At 58.0% G+C, this 26,027-nt stretch overlaps 1 protein-coding gene and 1 long non-coding RNA gene across 3 annotated transcripts in view; one reads left to right on the forward strand and one right to left on the reverse strand.

The window, feature by feature from the left end:
* The window catches only part of ASIC4 (acid sensing ion channel subunit family member 4), a 62,371-nt gene that overhangs the window by 13,219 nt on the left and 23,125 nt on the right, over positions 1-26,027 (reverse strand). The window contains exon 1 of one of the 2 annotated variants that reach the window (XM_014888045.2): positions 14,143-15,253. The exons of the other annotated variant lie outside the window; for it this stretch is intronic. Coding sequence (XP_014743531.1) covers positions 14,143-14,718 — 576 coding nt within the window. The 5' untranslated portion in view covers positions 14,719-15,253. Of the gene's footprint in view, positions 1-14,142; positions 15,254-26,027 lie in introns of those variants that run through there. 2 annotated transcript variants of the gene reach the window in all.
* On the forward strand, positions 2,419-6,931 carry LOC148223217 (uncharacterized). The gene is made up of 2 exons (XR_015804896.1): positions 2,419-2,548; positions 6,805-6,931. It is a non-coding gene; the product is annotated as an uncharacterized LOC148223217 (long non-coding RNA).

Below are 26,027 nucleotides of genomic sequence, written 5' to 3' on the forward strand. Positions count from 1 at the left end.
TGGGACACACCGGTCTGGCCCTGGCAGCTCCCGCAGCCTCAGGGCAGGATTAGGCAGGAGGGGAGGGGGGTCCCTCCAGCAGTGGCATTTATCTGTAAATCCACAGCATCGACACGGTGAAGATGAAACCTCCACTCTTCCCGGGTTGTCACGGGGGTTATCCTCCTGCCTACGGATGGGTTTGCACTGATAAGATTTATTGTCACCCTGGCTGAGGTGCCAGCACCTCACTGCCTGCTGCTCTTGCAAGGCTGTGCTGCCTGCCGGGGGGATGTTGTGAGAGGCATGAACAGCACCTCAATGAGCAGCTGCCAGTAGAGTGGGTCCCCAGACAAAAGGACAGCCAGACAGGACCCTCTGCTCCCCGCTGCTGATGCTAATGGGCTCCCTGCCCACCTGTTGCAGGGTGCCTCACACGCTCTCTGACCATTTCAGCAGGATGCCAGGGGATACTGGTCCCTGTGCTGGACCATGCTGAGCAGAGCACACATCTGTGCTGCCGCAGATTTGCTGACAGTGCTGGCATTGCAGCTCCTGTCACAGCTCGGCAGCTTCGCGGCATAGTGTGGGGTGACTGGAACTCGCGGGGCTGTTGGGGCAGCCATGTGTGGAGCCAACACAGGCAATACGGCCTGGGTGAGGAGCGGGGGGCAGACTGCATTCTACATTCTGCAGCCTGAGCTCAGCACCATGCAGAGGCTGGCGGGGCAGCTATGGGAACCAGGGCTTCGTGCACCCCCGTGCTCCAGGGTGACATGGGAGGTGCAGGAATACCCTCAAAAGGGGAACCTGGCTCCAAAAGACTCTGCCATGCCATGATCCCTCACCCGCTCCCTGCTGCCTGCCCCCACGCCACACTCCCCACCACTGATTTCCCTGGGGCCAGCAGGGATTGCCCTGAGCCACCTGGTGCAACCAGGCAGGGGCTGAACCAGGCTAAATTCCTGAGCAGCGAGATGGGTAGCTGCCTGCCAGCATCCTCCCCGTCTCCAAAGGCACCACACAAGCCCGGCACAGCTCTCCCCCCACCCTACCCCATCCAAACTCCCACCTCTTCCCTTTCTCCTCCCCTCCAGCCGCTGACCCCCAAAACTGCTGTGGGCTCTGCTCTCTCCGACAACACGAATTTGACTCCAATGTGTCAGAACTGAAGGCAAGAACACACAAGCAAACAGCCTGAGCCCTGGATACACCCTTCTCCCCAGGGCTGGCTCAGGGGACCTGGGGGCCAGTCAGGATGGTGGTGTAACCCGGCAGCACATAGGGAGTCCTAGTGAAGTGGGGTGATCACAGCTCAGTGGGAAAGGGCTCCTTAATAGCTGAGCCCTTTTAGCACAGATTAGGGAGCTGCACGGCTTTGATCTTTGATTGCCAATTTGCATCTTGAAGGCGCTGGGACCTCATCCAGCCTCAGCACAACCCTTTGTGGTTATCTCGTGGCTAATGGATTTGTTCTTAATGCTGGAGCGTGCAGGCTAAAGGCTGATTAAACCCTCTCCGCGGCGCTAAATCAATGGAACAAACATGATAGGGGTTGGCTTTCCCCAGCCTGAGTGCTCCCGGGCAGAGGGGCTGATCAAGAGAGCCCCCGTACTCTCGCACTGACAGGGGCTCCCTCCTTGGGGCCGCCGGGAAGGGGAAGAGGTGCAGGTACTGGCAGGCAGGGATAACCCTGCAGCTCATATCCTTCTATCCCTACATCCCCGTTATCTGCTCTCCATGTAGGTGATGGGCTGGGTGTCTCAAGACTCCCAAGGCAGCTGCTTCTTCTAGGTGTTTGGGCCACCTTGCCCATGTGTTGGTCCTTGGCACCCGCAGGAGCTCCTCAGTTGTCCTCTTCAGCTCCTCCCAGCTCCCAGGGCTTGCTGCGGGAGCAGGGACATGCTCTGGCAGGAATGGGGTAAGGCAACCTGCCCCTGCATCTGAGGACCTCCTTCTCCCCTTCTCACACCCCTTTGCCTCCCACACAAAGGGGAACAGCACTGGCAGCTCCCACCTCCCCTCTTCAGACCATATCTCCTTGCCCCTGCTTGGATCCAGTGCCTCATTTCCAGGACTGTATGCTGCTCCCAGCATTCCATACATCACATGGTATAAGCAGGTGTATCTATACACACTTTCCATAATGCCTGAGGTGTCCATTGCACAGCCAGCTTCAGGAAAATACCATTCCCATTGTGTCTGCAGGCAGCATGAACAGAGGGGTCAAAATGTACCCTGCCCACTCATGCCACAGGAGCAGCTGGTCCTTCATCCTAACTGCTGCCTGGGCCGTGGGTCTAGGGATGGGAGCTGAACACATGAGACAGGCAGGACTAGTTTTGGGGACTAGGAGGTGTGGTGAATAGGAGTGAAGATGAGGTTTGTGTGGCTGCAAGCTGGGAGGAGACTGAGAGCATTTTGCAGCTTTTGCTTTTTGCAGGGCTCGTGGCATAGGCTTGGCTGCTGCCAGATCAAAGCTACCTGCAGATGACAGGAGCCCTGATCAGGGACCTTGCTCCAGAGCCCTGCTCCTGTGCTGGAGGATGATACATGACCTGCAACACAGGTAAGCTCAGCACCCTTCTGGGAACTGGTCTGTGGGGAAAAGGTGCTGGAAGCGGCCCCATGGGCCCCAGACAGTGCCCATGCCAAGTTCAATCCTGGTGAGCAGCTGCCTCAGAGGCAGCTGGGCTGCTGCACGGCATGGAGCTGGTGGGATCACACACTGAGATTCCTATCGGCAAACCTCACTATTGAAACATCTCTTTGCCAATATTTGCCGAGCACGGGAGATAAAGTGGCTACAAGTCATCAGTGCCAGCATTTCAATCCACTAGGGCTGGCAGTGGAGGGGCAGCCAGGTAGTCAGGCAGCTCCAGCTGCCAGCTCAGCACCCCAAGCTCCCCTGCAGCAGTGCAAGGAGAGCCAAGATCCCTCCACGCTGGTGCACAGCACCTCTGGAGCCTGGGCTGGATGCTGCTGCCATGGGCACCACTGCCTCTGCCACCCTGCCCTGGGCATCAGCACAGCCCCCCCTCCTGCCAGAACCCCCACCTCTGCACTATAACAGCTATCTCCACCAGGTCAGCATCTCCCTGAAATCCTCAATGCACCACCAATCCCCTGCCTCCCACTGTGCCATCTGCTCCATGTCATCCCCGTGACCTCAGTATCACTGCCCTGCTCTGCCTGCACCACACATCCCTTTCTCCCCCTTGCTCCAGGCTGCCTGTGCTGTCTCTGCAGTGGTCCATAAGAGGATGAGGCAGGACACAATGCTGAGATACAACTCCTGGAGGAGAAGCCCAGAGCATTATCAGCACAGGGAGTTAATTAAGGTCATGTCAGGCGATAAGGAAACAAGATGTCAGAGCAGCAGCAGCAGCACAGGGGGGTCAGCGCCTGAAAAACTCCCTCTGAAAAGCATCTCCACTAAGATGCAGCCAGGTGCTCGGGGACAAAGCAGCTGTCATGGCCACACATACAGGGCTCCATGTATGGCACTGTACATGCTGCACCATGTCCAGTACAGAATAGAATGGGATTGGGTGAAATGGGATAGGCATGAGGATGGGGTGGAGTGGGGTGGAATAGGATGGGGATGGGATAAGGATGGGATGGGATGGGATGGGAAGCGGCTGGGCAGGAAGCCTGGTGATACAGCATTTCCTGGATGCTGAACAATCCTGGTTATTTCTTCTTGTCCTCATGAAGAAGCAATGCACCTAGGTGCATTGTGTCATGCCAGCACAGTCATGTCACAGTGTCATGCCAGCAGGGCAGGAATTACTGTGAACCCCTACCCATAATTAGCACATGTAATTGCAGACACTCTCTGATTAGTAGGACCTCGGAGCCGGGTATGCCAGACTGCTTGACAGCACTTGCATTGCTCCTGCCTCAGAATGTTCACCTCCCTGCTCAGTGATGACTTCACTCCTGAGCCAGGCAGTGCCATGGGGCTGGGAGAGCCAGGCCGACCTGGCATGGCACACCACAGTCACAGCAGGGTGGTGGGAGCAGCCTGTGGACAGGGGGACAGGCATAGGGGACACACTGCCAGTGCAAATCCATCTTTCCTGCACAAACTGCGGCACGACCTGGTGCCCTGCCTTGCTGGGCGAGAGCTGAGCTGATGAGACATAATTAATACTTGCATCAATCTCAGCTGGATTTGCATAGTGCCCTCAGTCCTATGCTGCTCGGGAAGGCGGGCTGCTCCAAGCCTTTCCCAGGGGTAGCAGCACCAGATGCTGGGCTGGTCCCGCCCCCTCTGCAGGAGTCACAGCCCCAGCATGGCCCCTGACTTGCCCTCATGTGCACCCTAGCCCTCCTTGTCCCACCGCAGTGGAGACACCTGCAGCCCCTGCGCTGCCCTGCTCCAGCCACTGGAGCATTGAAGACAGATGGAGATGCTTCTCTCTGCTGTGGTGTCTCCCTCCCTCCTTGTGCTGTGAAGAAATTGTGGAGACGGCAGCTTGGGAGTGAAGGACACAGCACGTTTTGGAGGGCAAAGAGATAAGGCTGAGCTGCAAACACCCCCAGACAGCTGGGAGGCATGGTGGTGCCCACCTCTGCATGTCCAGATGGAGTTTAAGGTCCACGAGTGAAAGGCAGCATCCACAGACAGTGCCTCTTTCCTGGAAGATTCAGGGGCCTCCTGTCCCTGTCCTGCTCCCATGGCCCAGGTGAATTCCCCCATGTCATTAATGAAGGGGTCCGAGAGGCAGAAGAGCTAGGGGAGAAAGGAACCTGAGATGGTGGCAGGAATACTAGGATGCAGGCAGGGACCACAGCCCTCACCTTGCTATGCACATGCAGGTGCTAGAGGGACGGGGCAGCACAGGGATGTGCAGGGTATCATTGACCCCACAGATGACAGGCTGGTGACATATCCTCGTGCAGCCGAGCACAGTGCCTCTCCACGGCTGCTGACACCACTGACAACTGCTCCCAGCCCCATGACACCGCAGGGACTGCCATACTCCAGGCACAGCCAGACTATCGATGGATACAGGGGGAGACATGGGCACATCTTCGGCCCCTGGCCCTGCTCACAAGCTCTCAGTAGCCACTGCCACCGATGTGTTTCACCCCTGCCTGACCAGAGGACCCACAGCATCTGCAGTACCTGCATCACCTGCAGTACCTGCAGCACCTGCTATCCAGTCCACCCCAGACACAGGGGACATGGCCACTGATTGACTGTGACCAGAGTAGGGGGGCCACCACCTGATTGCAGCTGCCCAGATGAGTGCATCCAGCTCAATCAGAGCTGCATAGCCCTCCTGCATGCCGGGCACCGGGAATTAAACTGCTAATGAGCTGCTGGCTGGAGGGCCAGCAGTTCATGATTAATAAGAGGCTCTACTCTGACAAGGCTGTGCCTCCTCTCTCTTTCTGCCCAGCCATTGTGGGCAGGGGACAGCCTGGCTCAGCTCTCCAATACAAAGAAGGGTCCCCAACCCCCATGCCACTGGGACACAGTGCTCACAGGTCCTTCTAGCCACTGGCTTTCCTGTCCCCCAGTTCCTCCTGCACTCACCTTCCCCATAGCTGCCATCAAGTGAGAACCTTTTGTTCTGCTGGAAGAAAACCTGTTGAGCCCGGCTGAGCTCGGCTGCTCATCATGTGCAGAGTGTGTTCAGGCTTCTGTCTGAGAGCCCAGAGGTAGGCCAAGTGATCTGGAGGGCATCTGCAGAGGGGCTTCATGAGGGTGGCAGGGGAGGAGCAGCCATGCAGGCAGTGACATCTCCTGGGGACAGAGCAGGCACATGCAGGAGCCCTGAGTCCCATCAGAGTGCAGGTCCAGACCCCCTGACCCAAGCCCAGCAGCACAGTGCCATTTGCCACCCTCACCTCCTGCCTGCTGCTGGCACAAGGGTGGCATGGTGAGTGATGGGGCGGGCAGAGCCGTGCCTGTGCCTGGCACAGCACATTGGGGCATGGGGGAAGGCTTTGCAGTATGAGCAGGGGACAGCCATCCACAGAACAGTGCAGGGAGCTGCAGGGAAGCTGCTTGACCTTGAGCCTGACTGCTCCCTGCTGGGACCCTTCATGGTCATGGCAGAGTCAGGACAAGGCAGGACATGGCAGAGGTGTCAGCACCCTCCTATCCTCACACTCTCCCTTGGCTGCACGTTGGGGCAGTGCCGGGGAGAAAAGGCCAGAGACCGGCAAGGAGCAGGTTAGAGATGCATGTTTTCCCCTATTGCACAATTAATCATGAGAAGTTTTTCCTCCTTTCGTGCATGAAACAGAATTTGGCAGGGCGCTCTGGCCACAGGGACGGGCTGCATGTTCTCCAGTAAAAACTCAGCCACATCTGGCTAAGAAATAACCTCAGAGCATCCCTGTGTGTGCAGGTGGAGAGAGACAATGCTGGGCCAGGCAGGAAAATCCAGTGAGGTTTGGTCCACAGCCCCTCATGTAGTGAGCATCTTCAGCTCCTGGTGTTTGTCCCCCCTCCTCATCCCCCAGCACACACATGGCCATGTTGAGCTGTTGGTGCCTTCATCCCTGCCTGCAGGCCCTGTTATTCCAGTCGTGGACATAAAAATGGCAGAGGCATCCACCCTGTGGCAGCATCCCCTGTCTGGGCTTTCATCCCACCCTGCCTACCTCCCCCTGCCCACTCCATCCGCTAGCCTAGCTGGAGCCTCAGCCCATCCTTTCCCAGAGGGAAAGCAAGCTGAAGCCTCCCCAACAGCGTTCCAGTTATTTGTTATTGGAAAAAGGGGGAAATACGTTTTTCGACAATTATTGTTTTTTCCACCTGACTGGCTGCAAACTTGTTAATTTTTTTCTTTAATGTGTGAACAGTGTCGACGGCAGCTGCATGTCAAATGACTCTACGCCCTATCTGCGGGTCCCTGGCTGGCTTTCAGCACTCGCACCGCAAACATTGCCTTCTATAAATAAAGGCCTATATCTCATCAATGGCAGAACAGCAGAGCTTTATATAGTCGTCTTACATAAAACCGTCTCTCTTTATGGGCTTCAAACCATTTGCGTCACTTAGTGCAGCTCCGTAAACCTCCTTCTCCAGACACTCCCTCATGGAGGGAGACCTGGCACGGCTGCCCCATGCCCCAGTGAGGATCTGGGATCCCCGCTCTGCCTGGGGTTGTCCCCCAGTGCTTCTGCCGGGCCAGGTGGCAGCTGTGTCCTTGTTCCCCTGCCCCACAACCTTGGCACGTCCTCCCCCCAGCCCGCCCAGCCTTGGCACCACGTGTCAGGATGGCAGCCGGCACTACCAGGCACTCCAGAGCTTGGGGATGGCTGGCCAAGGGCCAACATCACTCACCCTGCCCTTGTGACCCTGTCCCTGACACCTGTCCTGGGGCAGCACAGTCACGGATGCTGGGAGGTGCTGTTCTGTCCTCCTAGGGAATCAGAAGGTGCAGGGTGACTGGGGACACGGTGCCAGGCTGGGGGGACAGACCAGCTCACAGCAGCTCTAACTCTGAAATGCAGAGAGCACAAGCCTGGCCAGTGGCTTTCCACCCCACTGCCCAGTGAGCATCTGGACTGGAGGATTCTGGGGGCTGCCCCCATGGCCACAGGTCCCAGCCCCAGGCTCCTGCAGTCCCCAGGGCCCCTGGCTCCATATGGCAGAGCCTTCCCTCCAGCTCGCCGCAGGCTCCCGCCTGCACGCAGTGATGGGTCATGGGGGGGTGGCAAGGGGGAATGGGGGCGCAAAGACTCCTACTGGGGCTACAGCAATGCCGGCCTGCAGGAGGCAGCCCACATCCCTTCTGGGACTCCAGGAGCTGGGGAGCTGGGGGGGGAAGGGACAGAGCTGCAGAGACCGTGGTGACAAGCCGTCATTTACCTCCATGACATCCCAGCTGACTACCCCAGGAGGCTGGAGCCAGAAGGAGACAGGGATCTCCTGCATAATGGAGCCTGTGCTGCACTCTGATGCACGGCTGTCCCCAGTGCTGTCCATGGGACCACTACCACAGCTGGCACTGGCATAAAGGACGGGGCCACAGCAATGCCCTTCAGCAATGGGGCCATGTGGCATCCAACTATGCTGCTGGCACAGGGCACCTGCACCCCAGCCACCCTCCTCCGTGCCTAGCCAGCCATGTGGCACCCCATGAATCCCCCTGCCCCACCTGTCACCCTGCACCCTGTCAGCCCCCTGCCCTGTGTTCCCATCGACCCATGGCCCCAGGCACCAGCTCCTGGAGTGAATCCCCTCTGCATATATCTTGTCCCCATTCCTCTTGCATCCACCCGAGGTGCCCAGCCCCCTCTGCAGCCAGCAGTGCTGGAGGGGCACTGCCCCCCAGTCACCCCACGGGTGCCCTGGCCCCAGGGGGCAGCAGCATGCCCCTCCACTCAGCCTGGCACGTGGGCCCAGCCTTATGGCACGTCCCACATCCCTGGGGAGACACACCAGGCGCGGGCGTCCTGGCCGCTGGCTCCCCCCGTATCAGAGACAGGCTTATTAAGTGTGTGATATTAAATTACCCAGATAAGAGCATAAGAGCTTTTAAAGTCAATTCATTAAATATAATTATGAAGAGAGCTTTTTTATGCTCACGGTGATCCGATCTCAATCAGGGAGACGGTGGGAAAGCCGTCGGCTCCTCCAGCATCTCTGCTCCCCCGCTGCGTCGCCTCCGCACCCCCCTGCTCCCCCACCTCGCCCTCCTCCTGCAGAGAGTTGGCACCCACGACCATGGTCCTTGATGCCCACCCCACTACCCTGGCACCCTCTCCACAGTGCTGCTGGTGTCAGTGGCACTCCACTTGGATGGAGGTGGCATGGGGGTCAGCTCAGCAAGGGGGTGGGGAAAGGGAGGCAATGGGTATGAGATGGTTGGGGCAGTGGCATTGGAGGGTAGCAGGGTATGGAGATGTTCAAGGGCAAGAGGCAGCGGTCTGGGAGCCCAGTATAGGTTCTTCCCAGCCATGGATCCCCTTGTCCCCATTGATCCAGCCCCCTCAGAGACCTAATGATACATTCCCACTCCCCACGCAGGAGGGATGCGTGTTTCCCTTCCATCCCACATTCATTAATGGCACTTTGTGATCAATTAATACCTGCCAACCAGGTGGCACCTGCCCTGACCTATGGCTGGACCCCTCATGTGCAGCCCACGTGGCACCCCCAGCCACAGCCCAGGGTGCACATGGGGCTGTGCCCAGATTTATTGGGGGAATTCACGAGGAAGCAGTGGTCTCAACGACACCCCCACAGCAATAATGTCTCCCCAACAATCTGAAAGAGAGTCAGATTGCCAAGACAACTGCTTGTCCCTTTGTCACCCTGTCCCACTGTCACGAGAGACTTTGTAGTGACAGCCCTACATGCAAGCCAACCCCTTATTCTCCCACCACAGTGTCCCAGAATCCCATTATCCCGAAATCCAGACAAAGCTGCCAAAGCCTGAGCACCTGGGACAGGGAGTAGCAGCAAGGCTGGCAGGGAGCAAGGTGGGCTCCAGACTGGGGTCCCTGCAGAAGGCTTTGGTGGGGGCTGGCAGGAGCAGCTACCCACTGCTGGGAGCTGCTGGACTGACATTTATTTTTAGACGTGAATTGTATAAATTAGCATTTCTCAGCGGATTAAGCAGCAGGAATTGTGTAAAATTAAATGGCAACGAATTGCATTAAAGTCCCCCGTTTCTGGCACAAACAGCGCCTCGAGCCGTGCCCAGGCGGCTCATGTGTAACAGCGCCGGAGATGCTGCTGCTGCCGCCCTGGACAGGAGCACGGCCAACCTGCAACATGCCTGCACTACCTGGGACATAGGCCTGGAAATGCACAAGCACAGTGGCCAGACTGTGAAGATGGAAGGTTCCAGATGGGCTGTGAGCCCCTGGGTAGCTGGCTCAGGCACTGGGCTGGGACTGCAGGATGTGGATGCAGTGAGTGGAGTACTGCGACCCAGATGGACACAGATGGGCTCAGCTGAGCAGCTCACAGGCATGGGATCAGTGAGGGATGCTCCAGCCTCTCCTGGGCACTGACATCACCATCCCCAGCCCAGCCAGTCCCTCCCAGGCATGGTAGGACACCCATCATAGTCAGAGCCATGCCACCCTCAAAAGGACATGATGCTGTGCTGGGACCCGTATGGCACTGCCTGGCCCCGGAGCCACTCTGCACTCCAGCCAGGGCAAGTTCTGCAGTGACTGGAGCCCATTGAGCAGATGGGGGGACCCCAGCCCTACACAAGAGTACAGGGAAAATTGAGTGGTTGAATGCCAGGCGCTGAGCAGGCACCAGGCAGGGCAGGTGAAACACAGTCAGTCCACCTCTTTTACCCAGTAAAAATAGGCTGAAAATGTGACATTTATTAAGTACGATTCTGGTGGAAAGGTCAGAGAGTCCCCATGTCAGGCACAGTGTGAGAGCCTTGCTGGGAGGAGGCAGAGGCAACAGCCTGCTGCCTCTGCTCCACCCCCTGAGCCAGGATCTCTTGTGTGCATGTGGAATGCAGCTGAGGATGTTGCCCATCTCAGCATAGGGCTTTCCCCTCTGGGGTCTGCATGGAGTACTGGGGAGACCCCTCACACTTCCCACATCCCAGGCAGGCAGGAGGCCTGGCATGGAGAGCTGGGGCTGGTGCCAGCTCCGAGAGGCACTGCCAGCTCTCGGCAACCTCCCTGCTCCCCCCACAGCTTCCAGCCCCGGCACAACTGGCTTCGGCAGCCACACATCACAAACAAAAGGCTTTTGACAACGAATGAGGTTTTGAGGAAGGCACTGGGCTCCTGCCCGGCCGCGGGCAGAGGCTCCTACTGCAGCCACTGCCGGCAAACAGGCGGCATGCTGCTGCCAACTGAGGGGGCCCCTCCATGCACTTCTTCCCACAGCCCCCAAACTCCTGCACACCCCATCTATCTGCACCCCCATCTCCAAAGCACTGTCAAGGAGGCTCCCTCTTCCCTCAGCACCACCTGACATGGCCAGAATTGGCCTCGGGTTGTGGCTGTACCGGGATGCCAGGCAAAGAGGTTAGGGTGAGCACAAACCACCCACGGCAGCTCAGCCCCAGCCCCCAGCCCCGTGGGGACACTTCCCAATCTCCTGTTTAATGGCATGTAAAGAGCGCCATTGATTCCTGCACCGGCACCCTTAGCTCTGCAGCTGCACGGGCCCAGCCAGGAGTGTTCCATGCCCGGCATCCTCACCAAGGCACCCATGGGACCGTGAGCTGGCGAGCACCGGGCAGTGCCCTGGGCACAGCAGGGCTGGGGTCTGCGGAGCACGGCACAACTCAATAGGGTCAGAAAAGGCCCGGCCCTCTAGCAGCCAGCGCAGGGGGCACATTTGTCAGTGGGGCTGCAGGGAGCCTCGCTGCGGCTCAGGGTTGTCCCTGCCGCTGGGGAGATTTACAGCCCAGCCGGGCTTTATTACAAGGAAGATGCTTACGCTGGGGATTTTTTTTCCCGATAGTTTCTTAATTTGCTGTCCCATAAAGAATGTGGATTTGTGACGTTAAATAGGGGAAGATCATTTACCACTCACGGCTCTTACTTAAAGGATCCGCGCAAGTTATTTATTGTGTGAGAACAGGCTGCAAGCAGCAGTGCGAGGGGACATGCTCCAGCCCTGGTGCTGCTCCTGCTCCTGGACAGGCAGTTGGTGGCAGCTCCACACCTTGGCCACTCTCATGCTGAAAAACTTCCAGCCTCAGGACAAAGTCCACCTCATGCCCAGAGAGAAGGAAAGACTCCAGCACTCCTGCAAGCATTGCTGCAGGGAAAGCTTCTTCCCTTCTCCAGCATCACTGTGGAACAGCTTCTGCTATAGAGGATGCTCACTGTGTGCTGGGTGCCCCGGGAGCCCAAGCCATTTGCCCTACTGGGATGTGCTGCAGTCTGGGAGCCCTCCATCACTGCTAGGACATGCTGTGACTCACACGCTCGCCCACAGCAGAGCGGGTACAAAAGCTTTCTGAACATGAAGGCACACATGGGGACCCAGAAATGGGACCAGCAAAGCTTGAAGCTCCCCACCATATGGGCAGCCTGGGTGCCCCTTCATTGGACCACAGCCAGGAGGCACAGGAGTGCCCAAGCCCACACAGCACAGCTGGGACTCAACTCGCCTGCCAAGAAGCCTGTGCTGTGTTTCAGTCATTCCCAGGAGGTACAAGGGACCGATTTGGCTCAGAGAATGGGAGTAGAAGGCTCCAGCTGTAAATGGTGTGATGCCTTGACAGGTCTTACTGCTGCCTGGCAAGGCTTCGGGACATGTTATGTGGCTGAGAAGTGTATCACATCTTCACCTATCCCTCCCTACACCCATCTCCGCGGCCTCTCCTGCCCCACGTTCACCCCTTTTCTCCAGGCAAGTGAGAGGTGACAGGTACACCCCTTTCTGCTGACAGCCCCTGATGTCTCAAAAGCCAGAAATGTTGAGCTGTGGACAGGGTGGGTGGAGCCTTTAGGAGCCCTATACTCCCCTTCTTCGGCCATGAGCCCATGGGTCAGCTGGCACTAGCCATTCTCATGCCTGAAATCTGCTCCAGTGCAGGGTGCTGGCACACTAGAGTCCGGCTGCCTGGGCATCCCCAGGGCATACTCATAAGCAGATGAGGTAGGCAGGCCAGCTGGTCCCGCACGGCTACACGCTGAGAAACTGGGTCTCAGTGACTATCCTGGTGGTCACCCTTCACTGCCACGCAGCACAACACATGTCACACACTCTGTCCATGCTGTGGGAAGCCTGTACCACCCCATACACCTGAGCTCTGCCCTGCCAACATCACAGCGCGGCTCAGCACACACCAAATCCCATTGTCACGCTGTGCCACTGCCCAGCACAAGGCTGGGCTCGCTGCCTCCCCCACAAACCAAAGCTGTGCAGGATCCTCCAGGAAGATCACAGGGCTGAAGTCAGCATGGCCAAGGCACGTGCAGGACTGTCCAGCACCAGAGCTTCCTGCTCCAAACCCTGCTGAACCACACTGCTCCCCGGCAAACTCAAGCAGCTGGCGTAGAGCAGGCACAGAGCCCAGCAAATCCCCAGGAGGAGTGGGGCTGTCACCCGCTCCTTCCCACTCCACTGCAGTGCCCCATGCCACCACCAACACCCCGCACAAGGCAGCACCCCCCCCGCCAAGTCTCTTCTCAGGGACAGCATCACTCTGCACATTGAGCAGGCGTTTTACCGATGGGCAAGAAGTGAAACGGAACATGCTGCATCAGCCATTTCCAGCCCCACGGAGCCTCCTCTCTTCCCCAGTATCCTGCACAGCCCATGGCATCACACCCCACTCGCCGGCACGGAGCGGGGTCCGGCTGGGAGCACAGCTCCTGAGAACGTAGGAGCCAGCTGAGCAGTAGCCCCTGGCAGCCGTAGGAGAGAGGCGGCTCATTTCCAGAGTCATTAAGGTCTGAAAAGGGTCCCATCAGGTATTCCGCCCGTTCAGCACATTTATTTTCCCAAACCACAGCGGGGATTTGTGATTTCCAGGCTCAATATTGGTGAAAGCTGTACACTGGCGGCGGTCGGCCAGGGGCTTTCTGCCTGGGCAGACTGGGCGCCGCTTGGAAGAGGCCCTGCTTCCAGTCCCGGACAGTGAGTGGGCAGCCCCGGGCAGCCCCCCGCTCGCCCGGCTGTATCCGTGCCTCCAGAGAACAGCGGCTCGGCATTTGTGCTCAGCATGTGCACACGTGCGTGTGCAATGCCGGCAGTCTCCACATTTACACACATCCCAGTGCTAACCCCGCAAATGCAGGAAGGTTCCCCTGTGTGCAAAGGGGTCTCTGCCTGCCCCCCTGCTCCAGCCCCTCTCCCTAAGTAAAGCACCCTGCGTCAGGGCACTTTGATCCGGGGGAAGAGAAGGCTGGAGCAGGACTCTATGCCATAGCTTTCCCCCTGGCCGCTGCACACCCACCCTGGGGACCACTGAACCCTGCTGCTCACCCACAGCGGCTCCTGCCCGTGAGCCCCTCAGGCACAGACCTGCCGACATCCCAGTCCTGTGGCGCAGAGCCCTGCTGAGAGCTCCCACGGAGGATCCTCTCCCTCTCTCCATGTGAAACTTGGAGGGAAACTCAAACAGAGAGAGATGCAAACTTCAGCAGCCGGAGTGAGCCGGGGAGCCCTGCTCCGGTGTGACGCGGACAGGCGGGTGCCCCCCGTGCCGGTAGGGGCCCCTAGGGAAGCTGAGCCAGGTGTGCACTCACCACAGTGAAATCACGGGATGAGCAGTTCTCGCCGCTGAAGTTGCAGCTCTTGAGCATGTCGTCGAGCTGGTGGCCGGTGCGGTTGACAATGTCAGCCATGTCAGGGTCAGGGTAGAGCAGGTCCGTGGCCTTGTGACCATCCCGGTCCTTGGGGGGCAGTCCGGTCATGTTGGCCAAGTGGAAGATGTCGGCGTCGGTGAGTGCCGAGTGGCGGTAGCGGTTGATGTTGCAGATGGTGATGGCGGGGAAGACCATCTCTCGGATGGCCTCCTCGTCCAGGGCCATGACGTGGGGGTGCTCCAGGTAGAGCAGCGCTGACTTGGCCGCCTGGTAGAGGAAGAAGGCGAGCGAGGCCAGGAAGGCAAATGCCCAGAGGGTCTGGCGCACGCCCAGCCGTCCCGACCGGCAGATATGTCCCAAGCCGTGCAGCGTGCTGGTGCTGGCGAAGGTGGCCAGATCCCGGGAGCGGGGCCGGGCAGGCTCCTCGATCAGGCTCTCCTTGTCCCCTTCTTCTTTCTCCTTCTGCTTCTCATCCTCTTCAGCAAATTTGATTTTACACACGATCTCAATCGGCATCTGCCCCGTGCAGCTGGTGTGCCCAGCCAGCGAGCTGCCCCCTGGCACAGGCACCGGCCGAGAGCCCGGCCAGGCGCTGGGAGGGGGTTCGGGTCCCCCCCAAGCCCCAGCACGGCACTGGGAGGGCCGAGCCGTCTCGGGAGGGAAGCGCAGCCCCTCTCAGCAGCTCCGAGCCGCCGCTTCCCTCTTGTCTCACTAGTCGATCGTCTCCTTGTGCCTTCGCTTATCAGCACAAATACAGCTGTCAAAAACCCCTCTCTCTCCTCTCCCTCGCTCTGTCTCTCTGCCTCTCTCCTTCGCTCCTCTCTGGTTAAGACCCCAGCAGATACAGGCAGCATTTAGGCATCATGTGCTAATAAAATCCAGGGAATACTTAATAATTCAAGACATGTCAACATTATTTCATCGTCAAATAAAGAGCAAGCGTCAGAGAAAAGAGGCAGTGTGAAGGGCCCGGCGCCTCCGGGGCAGGGAGCCACGCTGCGCCCGCTCCCCAGCTCTGGCCCCGAAGTGCTGCCGGAGCCACTTGTTTGAATGGCTCGGGAGCTGCCGGAGCCGAGCCGTGCCGAGCGGAACCGAGCCGTGCCGCGCCGTGCGATACCGAGTCGTTCGCGCCGTGCCGCGCCGCGCCGTGCGATGCCGAGCCGTGCCGTGGCGGGCGGGGCACGAAGCCTGTCCCCCGCTGTCGCCGCTGCCGCCGCGCTCTCCGCCTGGCCCCGCCGTGCCCCGCCAGCCCGTGCGCCCCGGGGCAGAGCGCGGCGTGGCTCGGCGGGGGCGGGCAGCCTGCGGGCAGCTCGCCCGGCGGCCCCCTCCTGCTCGCCCGCCTGCGGACTCCTCCTGCCTCGGCGGCTCCCTGGCCGTTAACCGCCTCCCTGCCGCGGCCCGCCGCGACCCACGGCGCCCAGCGCCGTGTCACGGCCGTCCCGCTCCCGGCTCCGGCTGTCCCGGCGGGATCGGGCCGGCGAAACGCCGCCGGAACGGGGCTGAACGCGGGGCGCCAGGGGTGCACTTTCCTGTGCCTCCCCCGCCCCCGCCGTGCTCCTCGGTGCCCCGGAGCCAGGAGGGCGGCAGTATCGCCCCCCGCTCCCCGTGTCCGCCGCCCCTCTCTCCACTGCGCTCGCTTTGCACACGGGATGGGTTCCTCCGGCTTCATTTCTGCCCCCCTTCCCTCCCTCCCTCCCTCGCTGCTCCTCATTGTTCCACGGCAGAGCACAAGAAATGAGGGACACCACAGACAGTGACCAACTCTGCTAGAAAGGCTGAACCGGGGTAGCCCCCATCCTGTCTTGGCCTGCCGAGCCCTTGCTCCTCCCAGGGTCTGCTCCCTCTAGGGCACGCTACCGTCGACCCTGCGCACAGCCCCAGGCAGCACCCAGCTCCCGTGGAAGCAGTGCCCTGCAGGCAGTGTGACAAGCAGGGTGCCCTCCTGCTCCGTCCTGCCGGCGGCAGTGGGGCTTTGCTAGCGTGGCTCAGTCATGAGGTGATGGGTTCAACCTTGAGGCACCAACCACATGACACCTGGGTCTGTCTGTTCCCAATGCATAACACCTCTGCCAGCAAGTTTTGATCTCTCTCAGCTTCCTGCCCTGGTTTCACCAGCTGGTGATGGAGGGTTTGCACAGCTAAAAAGGCTGAACCAACTCACTCACTCACTCACTCACTCACTCACTCACTCACTCACTCACTCACAAGTCAAACAACCCTCTGTGACACTGCTTTGTGGCACAGTGGTGGGGGTAACACCAACTCCCTGTTCCCAGAACAAGTCCAGACTGGGTACCCCCCCCTCCCCCCCGCAGCAGACATGGCTCTGCTGAGAAGGTGCGTGCCTGGCAGGGAATCCAGGGTCTCCGGAGGACAAGTGATGAGACAGCCGCCCATGAGCGCGACAAGAGGCCTCGCCTCTCCTCAGGGACTGCGCCGCAGGTCAGCATGACCTTCACTGTGCTGCCAATGCCAACGACAAAGCTTTCCCCAGTCGTCCGGCAAGCGCACATGCATCTTCAATCTTCCCATCGATCTGTGCATGGCACACATGTTTCTGCCTCTGTGTGGGTCAATACAGCATGATAGGCTGCCTCCGGCAAGGAGCACGCACAGCCCCAGCCGCCTGTTTCTCGCTGCCCAAGGGATGCAGCATGCACGTGCCAGCCCTGCACCTCTAGCTCACAAAGACATGGTAGGAGTAGGCTGGCCAGGTGACCCAAGCACTGCTGCCACCACAGGTGCCCCAGCCACATAGCCACCAGACCACAGTTGCTTCCACAGGGGCCCCTGGTCCTCTGGAGGATGCTTGGCCCAGCAAGGACCATGGGCACAAAGGGCCTGATCCTGTGGCAAGGAGTTTCCATGGAGCCAGGCAATGGTCAGCCCTGGGTTTTCGGTCTGCAGAGCTGGATGTTTAGTCACTGCCTGCACCTCTCAGGTGCTGTGGCAGTGAGGGACATGAGGGCATGAAGGGTCTGCCAGGCAGGTCACCCCATAAGCACAAACCTGAGGTACAGGGGCAAACTGAGCTGTGTGAGTGTGGGACCAGCTGGAGCCCAGTGTTCTGTGTGCTGGACATGGCATGGGAGTAGGACTGTCCCCTGGCTCCCCACAAGACTTCATCCCCCATACCAAGGGGATCACATACTCCTGCTTTCTCTGGGCATCTTCAGCTCCCTTATCAACTGCCACCTGGACTGGGGACATGTCTCAGCACCATCCCCACAGAATGATCCCCTCCTGTGTGGCCAAAGAGGTAAGTCCTCTCCTGTCTCCTTTCTTGGCTCTCCTCTCCTGTTGTACTCTGCTCCTGCCCGTCCACCCAGCAAGGGCAAATGTGTGTTGGGGATTCATCCCCTTGCAGAATTACCCAAAGCTAGAGTGCAGTCAGCACAGGTTGCGATCAAGCTGTGCCCAAGTGAGTGGCACCCATAGGACAAGCCCCATCCCCAGCAGCAGCTGCAGGCATTTTACAAGCCATGAAGAGGGGAGGACTGTGGCTTCACAGCCAGGAGTTCTGGAAGAGAGAGCATGCTGGCAGAGACAGTGGGGTGGAGGTGCAGTGAGTGGTGAAGCAGCATGGCTTGGGAAGCAGGGCAGTAGGGCTTAGGGACTGCTTTCTACTCAGACAAGGCAGAGAACAAAGCATGAGCTAGGAATGGCTGGTGCTGCCCCTTCACCAACATTTCTTCAGGTCCCCAAGGTTCCACATCAGAGCCCCTCATCTGTGGCTGAGTGCCTGCACATGGGGGGCATAAGGCCACATGGGGAAACTCTTTGGTGTGTAGTGGGGCTCATCTGCCCCTGCACCTGGCCACATGCAGCTACAGTTTGCCCTCTCATGGCCCCTCATCCAGTCCTTGGATATGATGCTAACAGTCAGGAGAAGCAAAATGCCCTGGGTTCCTGTACTGACTTCACTAGCCACCATGCAAGCAAGCCAACAGGATGGGAAAGCCAGCCAAGGGCTTGCCAGCAGACTGGGAAAGTGGAGTCTCTCCTGCTAACCCCTGTGCCCCCCAGCCGGGGGAATGCTGATCGTCAGGGACTTGGCAAAGGGCCCATGTACTACACTCAGATGATGTGGGGAGGCTTCGGGTGCCAGGGAAGACAGGACTGGAATTAAAAATGATGTTGACAAATCGGAGAAATGGCCTGAAAACAATCAGATACAATTCAAAAGGACACGAGCTGGGCTGGGGCAGGAAGCAAATCTGCCCAGCAAGAAGAGGGTGAGTGGCTGGAGGGCAGGGCTGCCAAGTGGGCAGGAGCGCAGGACAGAGCCTGGCTCAGCAGTGGGCAGCAATATCAGCTTGTCTGAGTTCAACACCAAATCCCAGGAAAATCCCAGGTGGATAAACAAGGCATGCAGAGGGGTGGAACCCTCAGGCAGGACGTGTTCTGCAGGTGCAGTTATCTGTGTGAGCAGGAGCTGTTTCCAGATGCCTAGCAGCCAGGCAGACGCTTGGAAAAGCAGCTGGAAGTTAGGAGAAAATAGGAGAAACCTCATTCTTTGGGATCAAACCTCATATGGGATCTATCAGTTTAATATGGGATGTCTGGCAGTCCTGCAACTGCACTGAACTCAGTGAAAAGGACAACGTTGCTCAGGGCTGCGTGAGAAGGAGAGTCATTCATGAGGCATCTGAAGTGTTTGCTGGCGGCAAGACCTTACTGGGAGCCCTGTGTCTGGTCCGGGACACACATCAAGGAAAATCCAAACTAATTGTAAAGAGTATAGAGTATGGCAGTAACAGGGAGCAGTGATGGAGACCAGCTGGAGATACTGGAGGTTTAGGTGAGAGCAGAGGAGGTTAAGAGGCTGCATCCATGGACCAAATAACTGAGCACAGAAGGAGGGGGCTTTCTACAACATCAGGGCTCTGACACACCCACAGAACACAGCAGGAGATAGGTGAAGTCTACACACAGGAGAAGCTGGCCCCACAGTCTGGAGGGATGCTTGGTGAACCTGACCCTGCTGTGGTGCCCTCCATCACCCTCATGGTGATTCATTCCCTCCAAGATGCAGGCATTGGCTGTTTCTATCCTTAGCCCAGTCCAGATGAAGGTTTGGTTGTGATTTCCCTTTCTTGTCCCCCAACCAATGGATTGACTCTTCCCTATACCAAAACCCAAACTCCCACTGCACTCCAGCACAGGTGTGCTCACCTGCAGTGAGCTCACCCTCCCAGCCAACCTGCAGGGCTGTGGTTTCTCAGGAGGGATGCAGGGTATCAGCTCAGGGGACCGAGAGTGGGGTGTCAGGGGCAGCCCTGGAGGGTGGGGGACATGGGTGACCAGACAATTACAGACCTGCATGGTCCTCAGGCAGCTGTCCAATGGGACACCCCCATCAGGAAGCTCTCACTGGATACTCTGCTCGGCTAAACTGGCTGGGATATGGATCCAGCTTGCTGAGTGCTTCTTCTGCCAGCCCAAGCCCTTGAACTGGCTGCTACATCTTCCTCGCCAGCTCCTCACACTCCAGAGTTGGCTCTGGCCACGGCCCCATGCCCAGAGGGAAGTGGATCTGGGGCAATCATTACTTTTGATCTAATTGAAGGGAACGTGACTGCAGAGCCCAGCTGGCCGCAGCACTCAGCTCTGCCTCATGCAAGTTGTATCCTCTGAGACCCTTGCAAACACGTTGGTTTAACAAGAACAGCCTCCTTCCATGTCCTCCCCAGCATGCTGCCGGCGCCTGCCCAGCAGGCCAGGCTCCACAGCAAGGACAGCAAGCGCCGCGGCTGTGGGGAGATGTGGGATGACAACATGTCCACTCCAATTACAGGAGAGCAAGGCTGGCGACAGTGTGATGAGCATGCCAGGCATCACTGCCTGCTGTGGAGCTGGCTGTGGGGGGGCAACAGGAGCAGTAATGCTGCCCGAACCCCTCTGCACCATCCTCCTGCACCCACTGGGAGTGGTGGGGCTGGGAATGGTGGGAGGGAGCTGTACGCACCCGGGTAGGAGCGGAGCCATTGATTTGAGCACTGCATCATGCTGGGATGGGGAAGACGGCAGCTCCAGTGCAGGCCAGCCTCACTGGTGGTCCTGGTCCCCAGTTTGTCCCACTGTGACAGATAAAAAGTCCGCCAGGGCCAGCAGACGCATGGGAGATGCAGCACCCCATTAACGCACTGACCCTATTTACGTAAACTACCCCCATTAAACATGATACCTTATTAAATGCTTTACCCCAATTAAGTGCAATACCTTAATTAATGCAACACCCCAATTAAAGACAACACTCCCATTCAATTTATTCCTTCATTAAGCGCAAAACCTCAATTACAAAGTCTCTTTTGTAAGCTGTGAGCATGAGCTCGCACAAGGTGCCCTGGACACCTTTTGCTGCTGCCAAGAAAACAACACTGAGTTTATGTGGTTTTTAAGGTCCTGCCTCCAGGAATTTAAGGAGTGGGTTTCAGTTGGATCTGGGTGTAGGAGCATCTCTTTGATGGCTAAGAGGACAATGCCTGCATCAGAGCTGGGTTAGATCCCATGGATACTCAATGGGATGATGGGTCCAATGCCTGCCTGATCATGGGAGAAAAGGGTTTGTGCTGAGCCCAGGCTGATTCCATGGTATTTAACCATGGTGAGCAGTGAGATACCACTTGTCACCCTCCTGAATTCCTCTCCCCAGAAATGCTCACCCAGCCAGCTCTTGCTCGGTTGCCCAGGAAGAGGCAGCAGGCAGTGGACACTATGGGGTTCCCACCTGTGTGCAGCAGTCCCTGCTTCTGCCCCTTCTTCTCTCCACCTGAGACACCCCACATGCCATGGACCTGCACAGCCCTGGCTCTGCCAGGCTGAAAGCCAGCACTCTCTGTCCATGCTCTGCTCTGATCCTGTCAGTACAAACCACCCCCAAACTGAGCCAGCCACTGGATCACACGGCACAAACATTCTAACAGAGAGAAAACAAATCTAAAAGGCTCCCAAATCCATGCAGAGGAGCAAAACAGAGTCTTCTCCCCAGGTGGATGCCTAGACATGTCAGCACAGAGGGTGTTCAGCATCCCCAGGAGGATGCTCAACCCAGCACCCATCTCCTGACTCCGGATCTGGCAATGCTCGCTGGCCCGTGACCAGCAGGAGATCAGGCTCGGCTGACGCTGCCCTCCAATCCTGCGTGGGAGGAGTGGAGGAAATGGCCTCATCACCCCCAGAGCATCCCCCACGGCTGGAAAGGCTGTCGCAGACGTGACCAGGGAGCTGCTGCATGGCAGCAGGAGCCCTGGCTCTGTGCACGGGCAATGGGATGTGCACAGTCCCTCCTGCCCTCAGCACTGTTAGGAAGGGGAAGACACCCTGGGAGCCATCACTGCAGCATGCAGAGACAGTCATTTGGTTTTATAGCCTTTTATTGCTGCAGCTGGTTGGTCCTCCCTTCTCCCTGCCATCTTGAGGAGGGCATCCAGGCAGGCTGGCACATGGCCACACTGTGCTGAGCAACCTGGGAGTGGTGCACCCTCCTGGGGTGCCACTGGGCTTGCACTCCTAGCAAAAACACCAGCATGGCAGGGAAGCAGGCTCAGCACCTTGCTGGGACAGTCCCCAGCACTATTTCCCTCACAGCCTCTCTGTCCACAGCCTGAGACCCCCCGCATCCACCACTTGTCACCTGCCTGGTGGTTTATAAAATTTTAAAGTTAATGGTGTAATAAACTCCAATACTTATATTGCAGCTGAACAGGAGCATCCTGGGATGAATACATTATGGGAGCTGCAGCAGTTGGGCAGAGAGGGCAGTACTTGGAGATGCTCCAGCCAGTGCAGCCAGAGATGGACAAGTTTCACCCAGTCCTGCTGTGAGCGGGGCAAACCCTTGCTTAACTCCCTCCCAAGTGACAACTGAGCAAAGGTGACTGGAGGGCTGGCAGCTCACCACAGTACTCCCTGATCACAAGGCAGGCCAGGAGACTCTCAGGAGTCTCAGGGAAAAGGATTTTGGAGGTGCTTGAGCTCCTAAGGTAGCCTACCATCAGTTTTTGATTTATGGGCAGGGGATGCTTGGATGGATGAACTGGACTGGGCCTGGAGGACAACCCTGCAGCCAGCTGTGAGTGGCCTCAACAGCACTGGGCTCCATGCTTGGATGAGCCCCAGCCACAATGTGCAGAACCCAAGCACCAACTGGGTGTCCCTGTCCTTCCTCGACATCACCAGCCCTGGCACACCCCCATCAGGGCTGGCATGCTGGCACGAACAGCTGCAGGTGTGGGTAGCACTGCTGCTGAACACAGCTGGCACAGCTGGAATGTCATCTCACAGCCAAGGGGACATTCCAAGAGCTGTGCCACACTGGAGAGGCAGTGTGCAGGAGGATGTAGCCTTGTTGTGGTGTGCAGGGAGGATGAGAGCCCCATGCAACCCCAAAGAGCCCTGACCCTGCACCGGGGAGAAGGTCTCTTGTGCATTGGCATGAGAGTGGGAGGGTGATGAATGCTGCAGGGCTGAAGGCCAACCCAGCAGTGTCAGGAAGCCCATCACCAGGTGTTTTAGACACCTCTGGAGAAATACAGACTGCAAGTAGCCCCAGTCCAGGGTACAGGAAATGCTGGCACTCCAGGAGACCCCACACTGGGCAGCAGTCCTGGTACCCACACACCTCACTTCTCCATCCCATCTCTGGCCCTGAGGGATGAGAGAAGCTGGATGGGAGTGTTCCCAGCCAGGGGAGCATGCGGATCTGCCCTGAGAGACATCATTTAGGTGCTCCCTCACACTCAGCTGTGCCTGCAGGCCCCATCCTGCCCTGACCCCTGCAGTCATGGACACCCGGTGCTGGGTCAAACACCCTGTGGTACCTCCTGGCCCCGGACTGCTCCTCCTGTCCCATCTGCAGTACTTCACCAAGGCAGCTCCTGCTTCCCATTTGCTTTTCCTAAAAACAACAGAGTCGTAAACTGTCAGCAGAGCTGCCTCAGCACAGCAATAGGGCTGAGGTTTTAAATGCACCCAAGTCAGGAGGCTGGGAGTTATGGTTCCCCAGACAGCCATAGCTCAGCTGCATGGTGCCCATGACGGTCCTGCGCGTGCACAGCCGTGCGCCAGGAGCAAGGGGCAGAGTTAGTGTTACCATGGGAACCATCACTCCCCATTTTCCAACATTTGTGTGATTAAAACCTCAACTTTAATGCCATAGCTCCACTGATGGCATATATGGTGGGGGCACCCTGCCTGCCCTCCCCAGGCTGCTGGCCAACGGGGCTGGGAGCCCGGGCCTGCCCCTGCCCCTTCATTGCTGGTGGAGATGTTGTGGACAGACTGGGTCTGCAAGGTGAGTGGGAAGTTGGAGACAGTCACTCGGAAGGGGACCCTGGACTGAGCACACCATAGGCACAGTACACATCTGGCCACTGAGCACACTGCATGGGCGCCTACATTAGCCATGAGCGCTGACAGCAAGGCAGCCCACCTGGCTGTAGAGCACAGGGCAAACATGGCACACGAGCTGTGCCAGGGAGTGAGGAATTGATGCCTTCAGCATCCTGTGTGCTCCAAACCCCAAGCACACTGCTGGCACCAAGTGCATGTTGCAAACTCCGAACATCTCATTGATCTCGATCTGCAGCACACTGCAAATAAGGAAAACATCTGACTGCCGAGCATCCTGGAAATGTCGACCCCAAATGTGAGCTGGGCCATTGCAAACATGTCACCATCAGGCACCATGCACTAGCTCCCTTCAAACTGGCAGCTGATGCTGGGCACAGAGGGCACTGCTGGTGCCACATGTGCCACAGACACTGAAAACTGCACTGTGAACATGGGATACATGATAGACTGTGAGTTCTGAGTTCACTGGAGTGAGACTGAACCCGAGCCTGAATAGGCTAGTGGCACTGATAATGCAAGACCTGGTGCTAGCAGTGCACACAGTGTGTAGCTTCTCCAAAGCGGGCCAATATCCAGCACCAAGCATAGGCTGGATAGCAGGAACACCACTAACACTGTACAGCAAGCTCTGTAAATGCAAAAGTATCAGGAAGCTTGTGCCGACCACATCATGACCTGCACTTACAGAGCACACTGTGAGTGAGCAGTAAACTGGGCACCGCGGTGGGCTCACAACCGTGAGAGTGAGTGCACGGGCAGTGGGGGGCATGCTGCAGGCACCAAGGCTGAGCCCACTGCGGGCACCAAGGCTGAGCCCACTGCTGGCACTGCACATGCACTGGTGCTGGACACCAACCACAGTGCCAGCAGTCTGCTGTGAACACTCATCACACCACAGGAATCAAAATACTGAGCGCACGGCAGAGAGCCGGCTGGTGCGAGCACGGGCTACGCCTCAAATGCCAAATTGAACAGACGCAGGGCACACCTTGAATGGAGAGATTGCTGAGCGCTTGGCAAACACGAAACCACAGCTGACACCAGATACTGAAGGTGCTGCAAACATCATCAGCGGCGGGGTGCACACTCTGAGCACACTGTGTATGCCGAGTGCTGCTGACACTGAGTGTAAGGGCTGTGTAAATAACAATGATGCCACAGGTATTAACTGCTGAGCACTCTGCAATTATCAAGCAAACTGTGGGCATCAAGCGCTACACACACCATGACTGCAAACACACCGCAGGCACCAATTTGACAAATACACTCCTGATAACAAGCATGTGGCTGGTGCTGAGTGCACGGAAAAGAGTGTGCGAGTGTGGGTACAGAGTGCCACGGGCTATTGCTAACACCAAATCTGGCGCAGGCACTGGGAATGCTGCACACATCAGCTTGGGCATTGTGTGCATTGCAAATACCCAATATAGCATGGGCACTGAATGCCAACCAAATCCTTCACTGGTTCCTAGCTATGTGCTGTGCTATAAGAAATGTGCCAAGTCACCACCCTCTACATTTTTTTGCAAACACCAAGCGGATGCAGACACCACACAGTCTCATGCTGGCCACTGAGAACTGGTCATGCTGCAGCCAGTCCTCTTCCTGTGCTAGTCTCAAAGCCCACTGAAATGAGCAGCTTCTTCAGGTGCTGCAAACACCAGTTGGCACCTAGAGCTGACACACCATGTCACAAATCCACTCCGGGTGGGCACCAACAACCACAGTGAAGGCAGCTCATCCCGGAGGCTGCCAGCCCTGTGGTTCTCCCACACCAGGGTGTGTGGAGTCCTGCCTGTCTCTTGGGGAGCGACAGCCATGCAGTAGTGCCAACAGTGTGGCGTGTGCCGGTGTGCTCAGGGCCTGTTATTTCATTTTCACTTGTCCCATCCCATTAGCACAGCTGTCTGCCACCAGAGAAGGGAAAATTGATGCTAAACGGGATATCAATTTATCATGGAGTGTGTCACCCGCCGCACGGCTCTGCCAGCCGAGCAGCAGAGACGCGCTGCACCAGCCAAGCAGCACCTGTAATTAACAGCTCGTCAGCCTCCCCCACACGCTGCAGCCTGGGCACCAGCTGGCGGGTGTGGTACGGGGAATCCCAGCTGTGGTGCCACCCTCCACCCCTGTCCGGGACCCCAGCATCACTCCTCAGGGCCATGTGTGCCCACCTCTCAGCCAGGGACAGAGGCATGAGCAGGTTCCATGGGGGTGTGCCGGGGATGCCAGCCTAAGAGATGGCTTGGGAAGTCAGATTAGAGAGAGAGAGATTTTCCCCCTGCCTCAGCCCTACCTCAGACATTTTCACCCCTGCCCTGATCCCTCACTACTGAGGTGTCCCAGCACGAGGCAGAGCTGTAACTCATGGGGAGACGGTACCCAGTGAGTAACGAGCCGGGAGCCCAGCTCCTGGGCATGAGTTACAGCCGCTGCCTGCACTCAGTGAGACATCAATCCCGCCGGGTAGC

This window comes from Sturnus vulgaris, chromosome 7, assembly GCF_052056855.1.
Source record: "Sturnus vulgaris isolate bStuVul1 chromosome 7, bStuVul1.hap1, whole genome shotgun sequence".
NCBI lineage: Eukaryota > Metazoa > Chordata > Aves > Passeriformes > Sturnidae > Sturnus > Sturnus vulgaris.